Source organism: Xiphias gladius, chromosome 18, assembly GCF_016859285.1.
Source record: "Xiphias gladius isolate SHS-SW01 ecotype Sanya breed wild chromosome 18, ASM1685928v1, whole genome shotgun sequence".
Taxonomy (NCBI): Eukaryota; Metazoa; Chordata; class Actinopteri; order Istiophoriformes; family Xiphiidae; genus Xiphias; species Xiphias gladius.
In genome coordinates this window covers 26,140,022-26,157,876 of record NC_053417.1, presented here as the reverse complement: position 1 = coordinate 26,157,876, position 17,855 = coordinate 26,140,022, and the positions used below count along the sequence as shown (strand labels likewise).

Here is a 17,855-nt window from a genome sequence, read left to right as displayed (position 1 = left end):
TTCTCTAACAGGCTATTAAGCTCGATGAAAGAGATAAATCTTCTGTAACTGGCTTCTATGGTTCTCGCAGATTTTATGGCAAAAAGTCAGACGGGATCAGGATAATGTTCCCTCGACATTCAGGCATGCGTGTCCGCAGTTGAGGTTTTAATAACGTAACTTAACAGCATATGTAACCCTATACGGTATATGGTAATATTATGTTTATTGTATACCTATAGTTTTACTATATGAATGGAATTATTCATCTATCGGATATTGATTATTTCAATAAATTGAGTTATAGTTTGCCGGATAACAACAGGAGACTATTTGCAAAATGTGCAATTTACTGCTAATATGTCCGCTCATAATCACTTTTTTTTTTTTTTTTTTACATTTTACATTTAACTATAATTTGAAGTACAAACAGTGGAGATGAATGTTTTTCATCGTGGGAGATACCGGTATTATGCTGTACTCCACTGTCTTCACTCCCTCTTGTGGACAATGTCGGTAACTGCATCGCAGGCGTTTCAGTTTCCCCCTGGATATGAAGTACTCAAAAATAAAGTACTTTTTTTTAACTTAAATAAAAGTAGCAGTGCACGAATGTAAAAATACTCCATTACAGCTAAACGTCCTGCATTTAAAACCCCACTTAAGTAATCCAAGTATTGTCAAATTAGTATCAAAAGTAGAACACACCTGTGAGCGACATGTCATCTTACACATTATTAGATTGCTGATACTAATGTATTAATAGCATTTCACTGCTGTAGCTCCTTCAGTTATTTTTAACTTTTTTTTTTTTTTTTTTGGTATTTTAGTCCAGTGGTTCCCAACCTAGGGGTCAGACCCCTCCGAAGGGTCACGGCAAGAATCCGAGGGGTCGTGAGATGATTACTCTGCCGATTTTAAGCCAGTGTGCAGGTGTTGAGGGGGGGGGAATTGTTGTGGGAAAAAAAAAAAGTTGTATGACGCCTTCTTGTGGCTCTAATGGCCTCAAGTGATGTCACTTGAGTCAGCGTCGGCCGGAGGTGAAGTTTGAAAATGAAAAAAAAAAAACAAACAAACCGTAGCCTGCTCCTCTTCTCTGCCTGAGGTCACTCTAGCCCGTAGAAAAGCTTCGGGGAGCGGCGGCTTCTTTTTAACGGAGGCGGGGCCGTTAACCAGATGCGCATTTGCCAAAACAACCAGTTAGCCCTCATCCTTGAAGCCTTTTCTTTTGTAAAAATTAAATTAATAAATACCGTTTGAAAACACCTCTGGTGAGGCTTAAATCTCACCTTTGTGTCACTTGACAAAGTTTGTTTTCCGAGTGTGGAACGGGCTCGTTATCGCCCCCTTGTGGCCGTCGGGAAAACACAACACCCGCCAAACCAGGTTGAGCGCCAGAGGCTGCCCTTCCTGCCTCCCGGCGTCAGGGGGCAGTGATGAGCCTAGACGCCGCATCGGAGAAACCCGCTCGGACAAGCGACGCGAAGGCGGGAACGGCAGAAGAAATCGACTTCGGGGACGAGGACCGACCCTCCTGTTCTCTGGGACCTTCCGAGACAGTTCAGGACACACCCCGGCCGAGCGGTCCGGCGGATGAGTTGCATTGTGGGTAACTTAGGAAGAAGAGTGCATGGAATAAAAAAAAAGACGATATCTCTGGTTCTGTGCTTTTAAAAGTACAAGTACTTCAAAACTGTACTGAAACACAGTAGTACTTGAGTTATTTTCCACCACTGCTAATGAGATATACCTCAAGAGCCACCATTGCAAAAGTATAATTAGAATTATCAACCTGTGTGATCTTAATGGACTTCTTTAATGGTGGCTTCATGGCTGGATTAACGTCTTATTGACCTCCCTCCCTCCGTGTAATGTGTGTGTACCCGGTCGCCTTTCATTTCCCTTTACGTCCGGCGTGAGCAGTTCTCAAATCACACTTCATTTGTGTCGCTAATTTGATTGACGACAACTTTATTTGACCACAAGACGGCCACAAAAAAAAAAAAGCTAATGATGCCGACCTGCCTTGTAGTTGACATTGTAAAAAAATATCCGTTAATTTTACTAAAAACAACAGACATGCAGTGAATCTGGGGCTTTCGGGGCCCTTCAGGATCCGAGGCCCCCGGGGACCGTTCCCCACTTTGCCCGGTCGGTAGTCCAGCCCCTGGGTTTCTTTACATTAAAGATCCATCTCACAGAGAAGCTGCGTAAGTTTGAACGCACGGGCAAAAGCTATATTGTGACTGCGTCGTACGCAGTTTGGCAGTTTAGTGCAGTGGTTCCCAAGCTAGGGGTCGGGTTCCTCCACGGTGTCACGGGACAAATCCGAGGGGGTCGTGACATGATTGAAGGAGAGAAAACAAAAACGCATTTGGATTCATTAGACTCCTCTTTAATCTTTGCCCCCCCCTTTTTTTGGTGGATAAATTGGCCCCTTTGAGCCTCAGTTATTTAAACGAGACCATCTAAGAAGTTTGAACTGCAAAAAAAAATATATGGATAAAACTAAACACTGTTTTTTTGTGTGTGAAGATCAGAAGCCAAAATAAATCTGTGATTCCCTGTTTTAATGTACATAATAATAATAATAATGATAAAAAATCTTAACATGAAAAGCAACCGGTGAAAGCAGCTGTCAGACAACTGTAGTGGGGCCAAGAAAGTAAAGTGCATTTCCCTCTGAAACTTTTGGGGCACGTCCGGCGCGGCGGCAGCAGCAGCGGTGCCCAACCCGGGCACTGCGCCGGGGTCGCCGGCCTCCGTGTCCTTACCGGAGCCGGTCGACCTTCCGCCGTAGCGCTCCCTGCGCGGGGGTGGGGGTCCGTCATGTGACGCCAAACGGCAACACGCTTGATTTAGTTGTGTAGTGCAGCAGCGTGTTCGAGTAAGGAGCTATTTAAATGATCATTATTATTATTTATTTATTATTGTTTTTTTTTTTTTTTAATTTATTTAAATCCTTGTTTTCATTCCGAGGTGAGGCCGAGTTCAGCACCCGGAGCTGTCCGAAGCTGACGGATGCTGCTGCCGCGTGAAGCGATGATGCTGAGCTCGAGCTGCTGAACACCCCCCCCCCATCTCTCTCTCTCTCTCTCTCTCTCTCCTCTTCTCTCCCTCCTCGCTCCTCTCCGCCACACGCACAAAACGCTCTGTCATGGCGTCTTCCAACCATGTTACCCCCACCAACTGTAGCTGGTGGCCCATCTCGGCCGTGGCTGAGGACGGCAAAATCACAGACGGGGAGGAGTGCGAAGAACCGGCGGCGGAGCCCAAACCCTTCGACAGAGACAGACTCGTGTTGTACCACTGGACGCAGTCTTTCGCCTCGCAAAAGGTAAGAAGAGGAAGAAGGATTAAAAAAAAAAAAAACACACACACACACAAAAAAAAAAAAAAAACCCACGGAAAGCAGAGCTTGAAAATGGAGGTGGCTCCACGTCTGTCTCCTCGCAGGACATGACGCTCCAGCGTGGAAGCTCCGCGCGTTTGCCTCGTTATTATGATCAAAGCATGTCCCCCCCCTTTTTTTTCGTGCATGTTTATTACCGCACGTACCTCCGGAATACGAATACGGTCCTGCAGCTGGGCAGGTCTCCCGGCTGAGACGCTCGGGGAAGCGCTGCAGCGAGGGGCTCGTTTCCTCGACATGAAGCAGGACCCGCTGGTCGATTCACCACTGCATAACTCGCCCCTCACACCCCGTCAGCCTCCACCTTTTATTCACACGTTGAGGCTATTTTGCTGGTGAATGTGGCTGCAGCCTATGGGCTCTGTCTGACACATGACACCCTAAATAATTGATCACTGCGATGTGCAAAAACAAACCAAAGGCAATCTCTCCCCCCTCTGCAGCAGAATCGCACCATATGCTGTCGTTTTCATTCCTTCTTTAAAGGTACCTTCAGTTACCTCGGCAGGCAGTAACCTGCGCCTCTCCCGTTAAATTAACAAGGGCGGAAGATGACCGAAACGTTGTCTTTCAGAACACTGAAACACGCACTATTGGAATTCTTATTAATAACCTGTGAAAAGCTACAGCGAGAAGGCTTTTCCGGGCTTCCGTATGATCATCACAGGGCTTTACTTCACAAACATACATTATGCACGATACATTAAAGGGGCACTTCCCTGCTTCTACACGTAAAGGTCCGTTCACTAGTCACTGTGTGTGTGAAAACAGCTGTAAAATATTTCCTGGAGGAGCTTTTGTCAGGTCCGAGGGAACAACCCCGGCGGCGTCATCAGGGTTATCGCGGCTGGTGCTTGGAGACTTTGGCTACGTTCGCACCGCAGACCTTAACGCTCGATTCAGATTTTTTTCCCCTTCTTTCTTTAAGTAAGATGCCGACGGCTCACATATCACGTTTGTACCTGGCTCTGGCGTGAACACAGTTGAGGTCCTCAACTGCGTGAAAAGTGAGCCGCCGGCGTACAAGAATAACGACAGTAACGGCCGAGAGAAGGGCGACGAGAGGCCGAAAGCCGTAGCTGCTCTCCTCCGGTGTTTGTTTTCACCAGGCTGCGAGGTGCCGAGGCTGAATGTGACGTGCCCACCTGCGGAGACGTGGGGCCGTTCAGAGAGCCGCGTCGAACTCCGGGTCGGGCCGTTCTGACGGCGGTCAGGTAGCCAGAGATCGGATGTGCGTCAGATCTACGCGTATATGCAAGTGGTCCGGATCTGACGTGGAACAATCTGATTTGAAAAAGAAAAAGAAAAAAATTGGATTTGGGCCACTTCAACATTTAATGTAAACGTAGCCTTAAAATGGAGCAATTACAAACTGGGGTCGTGGACTTTGAAAGGCATTTCAAGGGCAAGCAGCACATGGGGAACGTCCAATTAGAAGGCAGTTATGAGTGGGGAGGAGGTATTTTGAGAAGGGTCCAACTGTAAACGTCACGTCCGTGGACCTCGAGCCCGTGAGCCAATAGGAAGACAGAAGAGTCCCTGGGCACGAGGTCCTGTCTCTTCCACAGACGTATGAAAGCAAATAGGCTGCTACTTTTACGGTTAATTTTCCTCTCTTTTTTTTTCTTCTGTGTACAAAAACGCTCCAAGTGAAATTAGAATCCAAGAAAGCCACAAAAACTGAGAGATGTTCAGGAATTACTGGGCAGATACAACTTCTTCTTCAGTCTTTTATAAAGATGCTTTCAACTAACATTAGCCAGGTGTTAAAATCAAACCCTGTCGCTAACAGCACACGAGAGGTTCTCGTTTTCAGTTCTATTCTCGAGGATATATCACGTTACAGTCTATTTCACGCGGCTTTATACGGCTGACGGCGGCGCACCTCATGCCTGGCGACCCTACTCTCTCCCCATGGGCTCACGGACCTGGGAACCCCCAGATCTGAGGCCGACAGTTGGACCCCGTTGGGTATTCCGGGCAGCCCCGGTATTGGAAGTAAAAGTCCCGTTCATTTTTTCCTGTAGATGTGAACACTTCTATGGGATGGGTGTGAAAATAAACTGGACCTATGGGCACTAAAGAGTCAGGCTGTCTCTGCATCTGTTAATTTGATTTTGACCATTCTTTTTGAAAATCTGTCTCTTGTTACTTTCCCAAATTTATGGAAGTTCAGTATTAAAATGCCGGAGCGCCCCTTTAAAAAAAGCAAAAAAAAAAAAGCACACTGCCTGTTATGAAATGACAGTTGGCGCATCATGTTTTAATCGCTGCCCGCCATGTGTGCCTTATGTGCACACATTGGTTACAATCTTATGATTTACGATTTTTATTCATGGGAGTTTTAGAGCCGAAAAAGTTAGTTGATAGATCGATCAGTTGATCAACAGAAGAATAATAGTCAAGTTTAGAGTTTCTGTCTTATGCGATAACAAACTCAAGATCTTCTGGTCGGGGACTGGTAAAGCAGACGAAAACAAGCACGATGATGATGACGACTTCCCCTCGAGGTTTAGAAAACCATGATGGGCATTTATCACTGTTTCTGACATTTTAAAGAGCAAACAATGAACCAGCCAATCAAACAAATAATTGGCAGATAAATCGAAGATCAGAATGGTCTTTAATCGAAGCCCCGGTGAGTTTCACTCTGCTTGAACGTCAGACCGTATGATTGGTAAATTTCCTTCGTCAGGAGAAGCGGCCCGCTGCACGGATCATATACCCGGCGTGCAAGCAGCTGTCACCCTGTGTCTATGACGTGAGGGATGGTGTTGGAGCTCACCCCTCTCCACTGTGGACCAACAACCTTGAGCCGATGCCCAGTCTCAGGATTGTTGCGTCAGACTGTTGAGGTCTGAGCTGCCGGTTCTGCCGCCGGGTGAGCGCCGGGCTCGCTGTCGCGGTCGTCACCTCGGTCCTTGAGCCGAAGCGACTCCTCGAATCACGTGTGACTGAAGTGTCTACGAGCAGGCCATCGGGCACATGACACACGGATTTGGAGAAAAAGTTACTGCACTGAATATGCACAGCAATCCTGGTTATATTTATTTGTACAATGGCGTATGACATTTGTTGTTATGCAAGCCGGAGCGGGCTTTAAATGGCTTTTTGGGGATGGCTTTTACGAGATTAAGAGGCCAAGCACTAGTTTTCCCCGCTGCTGCATATTTTCCGACTTAGTAAAACACAAATGCTCGCAGTGCGATTGGTCAAAATCTCTCTGCAGCACCTTGAAAGATGTGTGTTATATTTAGTCAGTCCTTCCTGACTTGCAAAACACTTCTTCTTTCTCTAAAAAGACAAAGAAAAGAATCCTAGTGTAAATACTTTGGCAGTGAGACGCCGGGCGAGTGAGTGGCCTCTCCGACAGATCGACGAGCGTTATCTCTGTGAGGACAGAGATAGAGGGGATCGTCATCAGATGTCCGGGGGAGTATTTACAAGTCTTTGTGTGCCTCAACAAGTTCCAGAGGAGAGAGGGAGGCTATGCCGTCGAGCGTCTCTCGCACAACACTTTCCCCCTCTCTCTGTGTTTATCATGCTTCGTGACGGACTTGCTACTGTGCGGCCTGAGGTGGGCCGCACAGTACATCCATCTAGATCACACGAAGCGACGCACTGTGAACACAGCCGATGCGATAAAGACGGAGGCAGGTGGAGCGCGATGCCCTGGAGTAGCGGCACATTTAGAGGCCAGCTTCGGCAGATCGGTACGGCACTGGCAACCTCCAGGCCCGCAGGTTAGAGACTCGCACCCTCAACGCGCCTTCTCCGGGACTGAAACGCTCCGCTGCTTTCCACCTGTGCGTCGTGACGCCAGTATGCACGAGGTCGGTCCCCTGAGAACCATCTTCACGTTGTTTTCAGTGAAATGCTGCAGTAACAGCCGGTGGTGGAAGAAGTATTCGGATATTTTACTTGAGTGAAATTACCAATACAACGATGTGAAAATACTCTGTTACAACTAAAAGGCCTGCACTCATTATGAAGTGAAAGTACAGTATAGTATAAGGCAGTCAATCAAGTAAGTAAATGTAGTTAAAATATTCAAAGTAAATTTGTTCATTCTGCGGAAAAAATGATAATATATAATCATATATTACATTATTATTAGTCCTGATGCATCAGGGCATAAGCAGCATTTTACTGCTGTAGACTGTTGAGGTGGAGCTGGTTTTAACTACCGTAGTTACAGTTACAGTTAGACTAGAGTAGTATGATCCAGTGGTTCCCAACCTAGGGGTCTGGCCCCTCCGACGGGTCATAAGAGAAATCTGAGGGATCGTGAGATGATTCATGTGACAGAAAAAGAATCAGGTTTTTAAAAACGTTTCTCTAATCTTTGTGTTTTGTTTTGTTTGTTTGTTTTTTTCTTAAATATCGGAGAGTCCTGTCTGGGCCTTGACCAAGTATAGAAGACAAATGTCTCAAACTTTGGTGGAACTGCTAACATCTAATAGACGTCTGAAATGGGACAGGGGGCCGCGGGACGCTGCTTTTCTGTAAGAGCTCACGAGCCAAAAAGGACAAGGAACCCCTGATGAGTAGTATTATAATTATGTTATTACCGGAGTATCAGTAAGCAGCATTTAATGCTGTAGCTGGTCGAGATGGAGCAAATGTATCTCCTTTGTAGGTATTTTGTCAAGTTCAGTCTTTAAAATGCATTATATGTTATTTATTCATCATGTTTTTCGTATATGGAATCTGAACTACAGCCGCCAGATAAATGTAGTGGATTACAACTTACAATATTTCCCTCTGAATTATAATTTCAATTATATTGAAATACCTCAAAGTTATACCCAAGTACAGTACTTGAGTAAATGTGCTTATGACTCTCCACCACTGTTAAAGGCAAACATATTAGTAAGATGCAGACGTAGCTGAAGTTAGTCTATATTTGTTATGTAAAAGGAGGTTTTTGTGCCTCCCAGGCCGCTGAACTTCTCGGCACCATCACTGAGGAGTGACTAATGTTATTATATAACAAACTCTTGTTGCGACAGTGGCTGCGTTAATGTGGACATCACCGAGTGACACCTCAGCCGTGTGAGACTGGGGCCCTGAAACATCTGACGGTTTCATATAGAAATCGCTGATTTGGCGTGTGGCAGTGCCACACTGATGGGGAGGTTAAAAAAAAAGGAGCTTTTTTTCCTCCTTGACATTGCAGCTGCATTCCTAGATGTGTTCCTGCCGTCCAAACCGCTGGTCCTGCCCGTAATTCCTGTGCTTGCGTTATTAAATCATGAACTTTTTTTTTCCCCCATCACACCGTGTCTGGCCATGTTCAGCAAAACTTCCACTGGGCTGTTGTTCTTCAGCGGCCAAATGTGGCCCTTTATGCCCCAAGTGCCATCTCCTTTCATTAATCTTATTCCCTCTAATAGCTCTCCACGGACCTCGGCTTATCCTTCAGTGGATCCCGACCGTCCTGGGTGGTTTTTTGCTCAAGCTTTAGTACGCCGTAAAATATCTCATTAGTTTGCCATTTTTTTAAGACGACACAAAACATATTAACTGAAACAACTCAACGACAGAGGATGATAGTTGTGAGATTTGTTCAGATAAAATGGATCATCTGTCTTGTCAATGCATAGATTCACATATTTTGTGGTTCTTTTATAAAAAAGAAATTAAAAATCAGTGTGGTGTGTTTAGAGTGTACACTAACCTCTCTTTCCTCTTGTCAGTTTTACATCTTTCGGTTTGATATCCAGGAGCAAAGAGGCAACCCGCACCAGACGTCTCATCTTTCTTGCTCATCAGCCAGGAGATCCTGCCCGGTGCTGCTGCTACAGCCTGCAGCTAAGAGAGCACCGGCTGGTAGCTTTTGCACGCGGTCTCCCCCGCCTGCACGGAAATAGAGCTAACCACGCGCTTGTAATTGCAGGTGCGTCTAGTCATTAATGAGAAGGGCCTGGTCTGTGAGGAGAGGGATGTGAGCTTGCCGCTGCAGGAGCACAAGGAGCCCTGGTTCATGAGGCTGAACCTGGGCGAGGAGGTGCCCGTCTTCCTCCACGGGGACACCATCATCAGTGACTACAACCAGATTATAGATTACCTGGAGAAAAACTTTGCGGGAGGTATGGTACAGTAATAATGTGGTTCCCATGTAACGATGCTTTGTCTCTTTTTTCTCTTTGCTTTAGACTTTGATTCTAACACCGTGGCTAACTTAAACAGTATTTGTCCGCCGCAGTCGTTGGCTTTCTTAACAGAGGGTTACTTCCAAAGCAAAGGAGCATATCATTAACTAACTACATTAGTTTATTGGGTTTACGTTAAAAAAAGAAAAAAAAAGAAGCCCAGATGCTACTATGTCAGAGTTTAAGTTAATATTAGCAGCTTTGTCCAGAATCCACAGACAACAGTGTTATGTTTGTCAAACACATTGGTTGGTCCTCATCCTAAAGGCCCTTTCTCATTTAAAGTTAAAAAGTCGAAGATACTATTTGAAAATATGAACACATATGCAAGCTAACCAGCCAAAACAGTCTAATTTTAGAATGAAATAACAGTCGGATCTTGACTTTTTTTTCTTATCATACTTACAATACTCGGACTGACCGGCTCCACACTGCGATTCAAGCTATTTCTTTATTTTTAATCTCTTCTACATGGATCAGTAACTGGTGAGATACTGCCTTTTTTTTCTTTGTCTTATACATGTAGATTTACTCACAGTCTTTTAACACAATGTCATGTACGTAGCCATCAAGCGCTTACTTAAGAACGCTTTTACAAGGTTCTCCTTTTTAAAGGAGGGGGACATTGTTTTCAACCCATGAGCACAACATCATTTAAAAAAATTGAATCTACATGCTAGATTTTGATTCAGGGCCCCTCTATGTGGTAACACTGCAGGTGCTGTCTTCCGGTCCTTCATATTTTAGGTGTATTGTGTTTCAGTGGATATGAAAACAAACATACAGATAATTAATGTACCACAAACCAGCTGACACAGATTGAACCGAGGGCTCTCCGGGTTGGGGCCCTCGGGGATTTAGGGCCCTGATGCGGTTGCCTGGTTTGCCTTGTTGCTAAGTCGGAGCTAAGGAAAACATCAGGCAGAGTGTGGAGATGGGTCAGCAAAGGCAACTGGAAGCCACTCGAAGTCATCTGTCGTCCTTGTACAGTGTGCGTCAGTGTGTACCGTACTGTGTCTTTGCGCCAATGTCGCCGGGGCAAACTGATTAGATTAGACAAAACTGGAATGATCCGAGGGGGGAAGATCTGTGGCAGTCGCTAATGGGACATAAGCACAAGAGAGAGAATCTAATGAATGGACAAGCAATCATTACTTAAACACTGAGTCCAGTAAGTGAAGTAAGTAAAATACGACACCGACGGACGGCTATTCAAATGTGGCGAGGACGGAGGAATATGAAGAAGAAGTGAAATGCGCCGTGTGAGGCAGCGACGTGACTCCGATTCAAACTTAACAGCGGAAAATGTCATCTCCTGTCTTTGCAGCTCCCAGAGTGAGCAGATGTTAAGATGCATAAACTGAATCATCCGCGTTATCTGTGGTCGGTGTGTCCTGTAGTATCCTCAGCTGAGACATTATGCTGTTATGCAATGTCCTGGGGGCCTCAAACCAGTGAAGGCCTGACGGACGCTGGCCAATAACTGGAGAGCTCCCTTGCCTTAGTTTCGTTAGTTGCCACTGTTTCAGGGCAGCGAGGCTTGAAAGCTTGGCAGAAGATGTGGTTCACTGCTTGCTCAGTCATAAAAGGCTAGAAGGCTGAAATTGCCCCCGGAGTTGGATGTCTTCTTCTCATCCAGACCCATGCATTTTACCTCCTGGATACCGTGCAGTATGCAGGTAATTGCACGGATTTGTTTTGGAACAAGTTAGTTTGAATTTCTACTAGAATCTGCAACTATAGAATCGTTCAGTATTTTCCACAGTGCAGCGTAATAGTTCAATTAAGGTGTGGTTGTGTTTTTTTTTGGTTTTTTTTGTCTGGTGAAGGTTAAACGAATCCACCACACGTTTTTAAAAACCAGACCTCAAGCTGGACATGCTTTTAGCCAGAAGTTAATCAGGGGGATAAGTCTTACAGACATGCTTTTTTCTCTGCGTGTAAATCCCTAATGAACGCTGGCAGCATGGGCTGCAGCTGGCCTGGAAAGTGCAGATGTTTCAGAAAAGAGACTCTTACTCTCTTATACCTCTTACGCCAACCCAGACTACTTTACAGGGCTGTTGGAATGCAGCAGAGGGCTCTCGCTGTGCGAGAGCTGTTTGTTGACTGAGAACAATCGAATGGTCGGGGTCTCAGCTACGGTTTTATTCCGTCACGTCAAAACCGAATGCGCACCCCCCGTCTCCAGGGCAGTCGCGGGCCACGCTTCGGATGGGTTTGGCCTTTGCCTGCTGATGCAATATTTCCACCACAGTGGTGCAGCAGACCACCTACACCGCTGCTTGGCATGCCCGGGTCGGCATGCCGGTCCTCGGACTGCTTACTCAGCCTTCTGGAGCTCTGCCAGCCGCAGCTCCACCCTCCGCAAGCTTCTTCTTTGGCCTGAACATCGTCGAGGGGCCAGCTGACTATCTCTGTTTTTGTCAGCCCTGCCGTCCTTGCATTTGGCCGGCTGTGACCCTCCCCTCTCTGTTCAGCTAACCTGCCTCACTCTTTGATACTGAATCTGTGCAGCAGGTCATTATGTTGCACACCATCCCTCCCAGCCATGCAGCATGTGGCCAACCACAAGAATTAGGCCAGCAAAATGGAAAAGCTGGTTCACTCAACAACAGCTCTTTTTAAAAGGAGGAGTTCAACATTTTGGGGAATAATCTGTGCAAAAACAGAAGTGTAAAAAGTGGCCTTATGGCGACGGGTTACGTGAGAGAACGACACCACTCTCATGTCCCTCTCTTAAATACTTAGCTGGAGCCAGGGGGCGGTTAATTTAGCTTAGCTTAGCATGAAGACTGGCGAGAGGTGGGGACAGCTAGCCCGGCTCTGTCCGAAGGTGACAAAATCCCTTTACCAGCACCTCTGAAGCTCAATAATTCACACGTTACACCTCGGTTCCAGTAATTATACTAAACCAGGCTGACCTAGTCAGCCTTTGAAAAGAGTTTTGTAACAGTTCTGAACGACTGATTTGAAACTGCCAGTTTTTAACAGAAAGCCTGTGTTGCTTACTATGCGCCGACCTTACAGTGAGTCTGTCCACCGGACAGGTCTAGCAAAGTATTGGGTTGCGTCATGCAAAATGTAGCATCCAGGTAGAAATGGTAAAACACAGAAGTGCCTCCCTCCGACGGCCAGATACTGTAGGAGCGAGGTATCCATCTTCTCTCCAACTGTCAGCTTCTCTCGAGCTTCCTTTAACCTGAGGAACGGAGGATAAACACTGGGATTGGTGCAGCAAACCGACAGCGGAGCCTAATCAACCTGTGTGGCTTCACGTTATTGTTCATACTGTGTTTTTGTTCTTCTGCTTCGTCCTTTCAAGGCAAATGAATTTCATCTCATGGGGTTATACAGTTTGTTTAGCTTAAATCTGTTTACTTTACATAAATTCAGAGAGGCTTGTTAGAGTCCAAAAGTGGTTTTTTGTTTCGTTTTGTTCCTTCGGTATTGGCTCTGTGAAACGTGACCGCTGGTGTGTTACGGAGAGCGAGCGGCGTCATCTGTTACCAGGTTACCATGCTGTGTGTGACTCTATCTGCGGGCTGAGGCCGGGAGATTTGTGTTATTTTGGGGTTGTGTGGCAGCAGGCTTGATGATGGTTGCTTAGGAGCCTCCGTTCTGGGGTTCTGGGACGTTTAAGACACTATATGAAGAATACCAGTGTGCAGCTGTGCTTTAGACTTTTTTGAACTGTTTTGTTTACACATTTTTGTTGAATCTGTATTACTGTTTGTTACACGCCTGTGTTTGTCCTCGGAGAGCCACGGCAGGGATCTGAGACACAATAAAGACACATTTCTCTCCGTATTTGGTGTTTCCATGCCGCCGTCCCGCCCGCAGACACGGTGGCTCAGCTGATTCCCGATGCGGACTCGCCTCTCCGCGACCGTGTGCAGCAGTACCGCCAGCTCCTGGACGGCCTGCCCATGGACGCTTACACACACGGCTGCATCCTCCACCCAGAGCTCACCATTGACTCTATGATCCCAAAGTACGCCACCGCAGAAATACGTAGTAAGTGAAGCCAGCTCACCGCACTGTGTGGGCATGATTGTTTATGACTCTGCATTACTTACAGGGGGAACAGAGCGGATGTTATTTACACTCAGCTCACAGTTTATTACGTACACCTAGCTGCAACTAATGCAGTCTATTACAACAGTCCTGCAATAAAATCCAACCAGCAATCGATTTCTGGTTGGATGAGAGGTGTTGAGTTTGTAGACTGATTTTAAGAGCATGTAGTTTGTGTTGCTGTCGAACTACGTTAAACAGAGAGCTACAGTTTCTGCCATTCAGCCTGCCCTCATTAATGTAAATCAGGTTCACAAAACAATAGAAACTGAAAAAATTGCCCTTGTGACCGATTATTATATTATAATATGTGAATTTTAATACTGATGCATAATGTGTAGCTGGTCCTGAGGGGTAATGAGATTATTAATGGGAGAGGAAAGATAGAAAAAAACAACTTTTTTTCTTTGTTTTTCGCATTTTCTCTCTAATCCTTTTTTTTTGTTGACACATGGGTAATTTAAACAGTTATTAAAAAATGTAACCATGTGAGAGGTTTAGGGGGGAAATGTCTCTTTAGTAGAGCTGCTAATAACTCATCCACCGTTTCTATGTAGAGAGCCTCAGGCCAAAAAGGTCAGAAATCACCAGTTTAACATTTAACAATATGTTGTATTTTATAGGTTTATCATAAGTTTTTTAATGTAAAATCTTACTCTGTGTAACTCCATTACATTTATCTGACAGCTAGAGTTAATGGTTACTTTTAAGACAATGTTTCCCTTTGAAATCTAGTGGAAAGCATAAAAAGTAGATGCTATTTTTGTTTTTGCCCCTTTTCCATGTGTATTTTTGTTTTTGATACATAATAGAAATAGATTTCAGGGCTCGGAATCATTATTCTGAACATTTATAAAGCACTTGGCTTCAACTAGTCTGCCAGAGCAAAAACAACAAACAGGCCTTACGAATGCAAAGCAATTCATCTTCTTTACAGCATTTTTCACATCATCAGCAAACAATTCCCTCCTTTATGTGCACGACGTGATTAGCATACCATGTAATTTGATGCTTCACAGTACCAAAAACCCTAAACGCAGCACAGTGTAGTGGATTTCTGACTTATACTTTATGACCTTCCTACTCTGAGGCTCTCAGCTCCGAGCCCTTTCATTTCTACTGAAATCTTTCTATATAAATCTTGAAAAACCGTTCTCTAAAATATATATTATATATATATGAAAATGTGTGTGTATGTGTATATGTATATACATATATAGAATTTTTTTTCTAAAAAGGCCAAATTAATTTCCTAAAACAGCTGGGTACTGTAGTTTTTAGCAAATGTCACAAGCAGTAGGCAGCAGACTAGAATATTACATAATTTTGATTTGTACACCTATCAGTTTTGTCGAAATCAATTAATGAGTGCTGTGTGTGTGTGTGTGTGTGTGTGTGTGTGTGTGTCTTCAGGACACCTGGCCAACGCTGCCACGGAGCTGATGAAGTTGGACCATGAGGAGCCTCAGCTGACAGAACCGTACCTGTCCAAGCAGAAAAAGCTCATGGTGAGTTTGTGTGTGCATTTGTGTGACTTTCGTGCCAAATATTTTGTGATCAACAAACCCACAATAAGTAACACTTGTCTTTATGAGGGTTTAACACTGACAGATATTATCTAATTTTCCAAACCGTCGTTATCCTGGTAATTGAATTCCAGGTCAGTAAACGAGGGAGACTCGATCATTAAAAGCCTTCAGCACTTTCCTCTCATTATACTGCTAAAGAGCTGAGGAAAAAAAAAAAAAAAAAAAAAAGCAATACACGCTCTGCAGCAAACAGATTCTGTAACACTGCTACACCCCTGGAGAAAATAGCCGGCTGTGCTATTGTGGTCTGCATCTGTTACTGTTACGTTTCACAATCTGCTAATAGTACAAAAGTGAAAAATGCAAGAAATAAAAAAAATAAAAAATAAAAAACCCACATTGGCAGGCTGGAAAAAAAAACCAGAGCTGTTTCACCAGTGTTACAAGACTGTGAGGTTAAGAATCAGTGACACAGGGTTGAGTGTGGATCCCACGCGGCGGCGGCAACGACAGTCATTCTGTTGGTCCCCACACTCTGGCCCTAGATGGAAATATCTCAACAAATATTTGGCCATAAAAATTTGGTGGTTTCCAGATGACGAGTCCTGCTGACTTTGGCAGACGACACAAATTAGCTGTCATTTTTCTAAAGCACTTGGAGCAAAGCGTAGTCCACATTTAACGCCATAATTTTAATTGATGATAGTAAGAATTTCCACCTTTGCATTTTCTGTTTACCTCTTGAAGTTAAAGATATACATATATATTTTTAAATGATTGTCAGGCAAAAATCCTGGACCACGATAATGTGAACTATCTGAAGAAAATCCTGGGGGAGTTAGCCATGGTTCTGGATCAAGTGGAGGCTGAACTGGAGAAAAGGAAACTAGAGTATCAAGGTATGTCCAAATGATTTTTATCTTCAATCACAATGGCGCCAAAACTTGTTCTATGTATCTCCAACAGTGCTCTTGCTGATTTTTCTTTTTTTTTTTCCGCAGGTCAAAAGTGTGAGTTGTGGCTATGTGGACCTGAATTTACGCTAGCTGATATCTGCCTTGGAGCCTTGTTGCACAGGCTCAAGTTCTTGGGACTTTCTAAGAAATACTGGGAGGACGGCAGCCGACCCAACCTGCAGTCCTTTTTTGTGCGCGTGCAAAAACGCTACGCTTTCCGCAAGGTCTTGGGCGACATCCACACGACCCTCCTGTCCGCGGTCCTACCCAACGCCTTCCGGATGGTAAAAAAGAAGCCGCCGTCCTTCTTCGGGGCCTCTTTCCTCATGGGCTCGCTGGGAGGGATGGGCTACTTTGCCTACTGGTATTTAAAAAAGAAATACATGTAGTGAATGCCCTCTTGTCGTGTTAAATGTCTGTGTATTTGTGTGATGTTTCAACTTTTCTGTAATGTTTTATGACTGCAGGAAAACATAATGAATCTATATAGAGAACACTATTACTTACCTGGGTGAACAAAGAAATATTAAAACATTCCATATTGAGAAATTCTTGACAGCACATTTTCTGGCAATCAAGGCCTTCATCGAGTTTAATTTCTGGGAACCTGCAGCTCTTGTGTCTGCGGGGTCCTCGTTTAACTTTTGTTGGAGGCAGGTCCACTTACACTGAAAACTTAAAAGTAGAAACCCAGACAAAAATGTTAAACACAGTAACAACAAGAGCGGTTAACCGACCTTCGCATGCCACTGTTATCGTCCTTTTTCATACCTGCTCTTCGCTCCTCCATCCGCCTGAGGTTTAACCAGTAAAACCGCAGGAAAATGTACGTGACAAATACTTCCTGCTAAGCGCTGTGCTGCCAGAAACTGCCAGATGATTTGAGGAAAGGATGGAGGCAAACTACGAAGGGATAGTTTGACAGTTTGAAAAATTTGCTAATTCGCTAGATGAGAAGATCGTTACCCCTCTCATGTCTCCATGCTAAATATGAAACCACGGCCAGGAGACGGTTAGCTACGCTTAGCTTAGCTCAGCACCTCTAAAGCCCACTAAATAACAATGTGATATCTCGTATGTTTAATCTGTACAAAAACTGAAGTGTAAAAATTATAACTAGTGGTTTTACATGGGTGTGAGCTTCTTAGGTGCTGGTAGGCAGAATATTTTACCTTTGGACAGAGGTTGTTGCCAGGTGTTGCCTAGCTCTTGTTTGTGCCTCTCATGTATTAACTTTCCCTTTGTGTCACGGCGCAAAGCAAACTGTTCTCAGAAAAACAATTACCCAGAAGGTTGTTTAACGACTGTTGCTGCTGTTCTCAAGGTATCACGTCTGCACGTTAAATACGAAGTCAGACCCAGCAGCTGGTTAGCTTAGCTTAGCTTAGCATAAAGACTTAAAACAGAGGGAGACAGCTAGCCCCAGTTGGCCCCAAGTATTTCCACAATGCTCAAAGATTCTTCTGATCATCTGGATTGAAAAAAATATTCCATCTGTTATGTGATGAAAAAAAAAAAAAATAAATTAAACCCATTTTTTTCAAGTTGCAAGAATTGCATCTTTGCTCCTTTTGTAAAAATGAACACGATAATTGTGTAAAAATATAAAACATAAATATTCACCAATATTACTGATAATAACATTTTAAATTATGGTTCACATTGTGGAAATAGAGCGTGGAGATATCACTTCTGTCTCTCTTTTTTGTTCAGATTAAGAAACAGAGGCGCCGAACCTTTTTTTTTC

At 44.5% G+C, this 17,855-nt stretch overlaps 1 protein-coding gene across 2 annotated transcripts; it reads left to right on the top strand.

Moving 5' to 3' along the window:
* Nucleotides 1-3,100: 3,100 nt before the first annotated feature.
* On the top strand, nucleotides 3,101-16,500 carry gdap1l1 (ganglioside induced differentiation associated protein 1-like 1). 2 transcript variants are annotated; one of them, XM_040153202.1, is made up of 6 exons: nucleotides 3,101-3,316; nucleotides 9,291-9,483; nucleotides 13,390-13,563; nucleotides 15,037-15,131; nucleotides 15,937-16,051; nucleotides 16,154-16,500. In XM_040153202.1, the coding sequence occupies exons 1-6, from the start codon at nucleotides 3,137-3,139 to the stop codon at nucleotides 16,495-16,497; spliced, it is 1,101 nt and encodes a 366-aa protein (XP_040009136.1). In that variant the 5' UTR covers nucleotides 3,101-3,136; the 3' UTR covers nucleotides 16,498-16,500. The 2 variants fall into 2 exon arrangements, with proteins under 2 accessions (XP_040009136.1, XP_040009135.1); XM_040153201.1 differs by lacking the exons at nucleotides 15,037-15,131; nucleotides 15,937-16,051 and having other exon boundaries at nucleotides 3,137-3,316.
* Nucleotides 16,501-17,855: the final 1,355 nt, after the last annotated feature.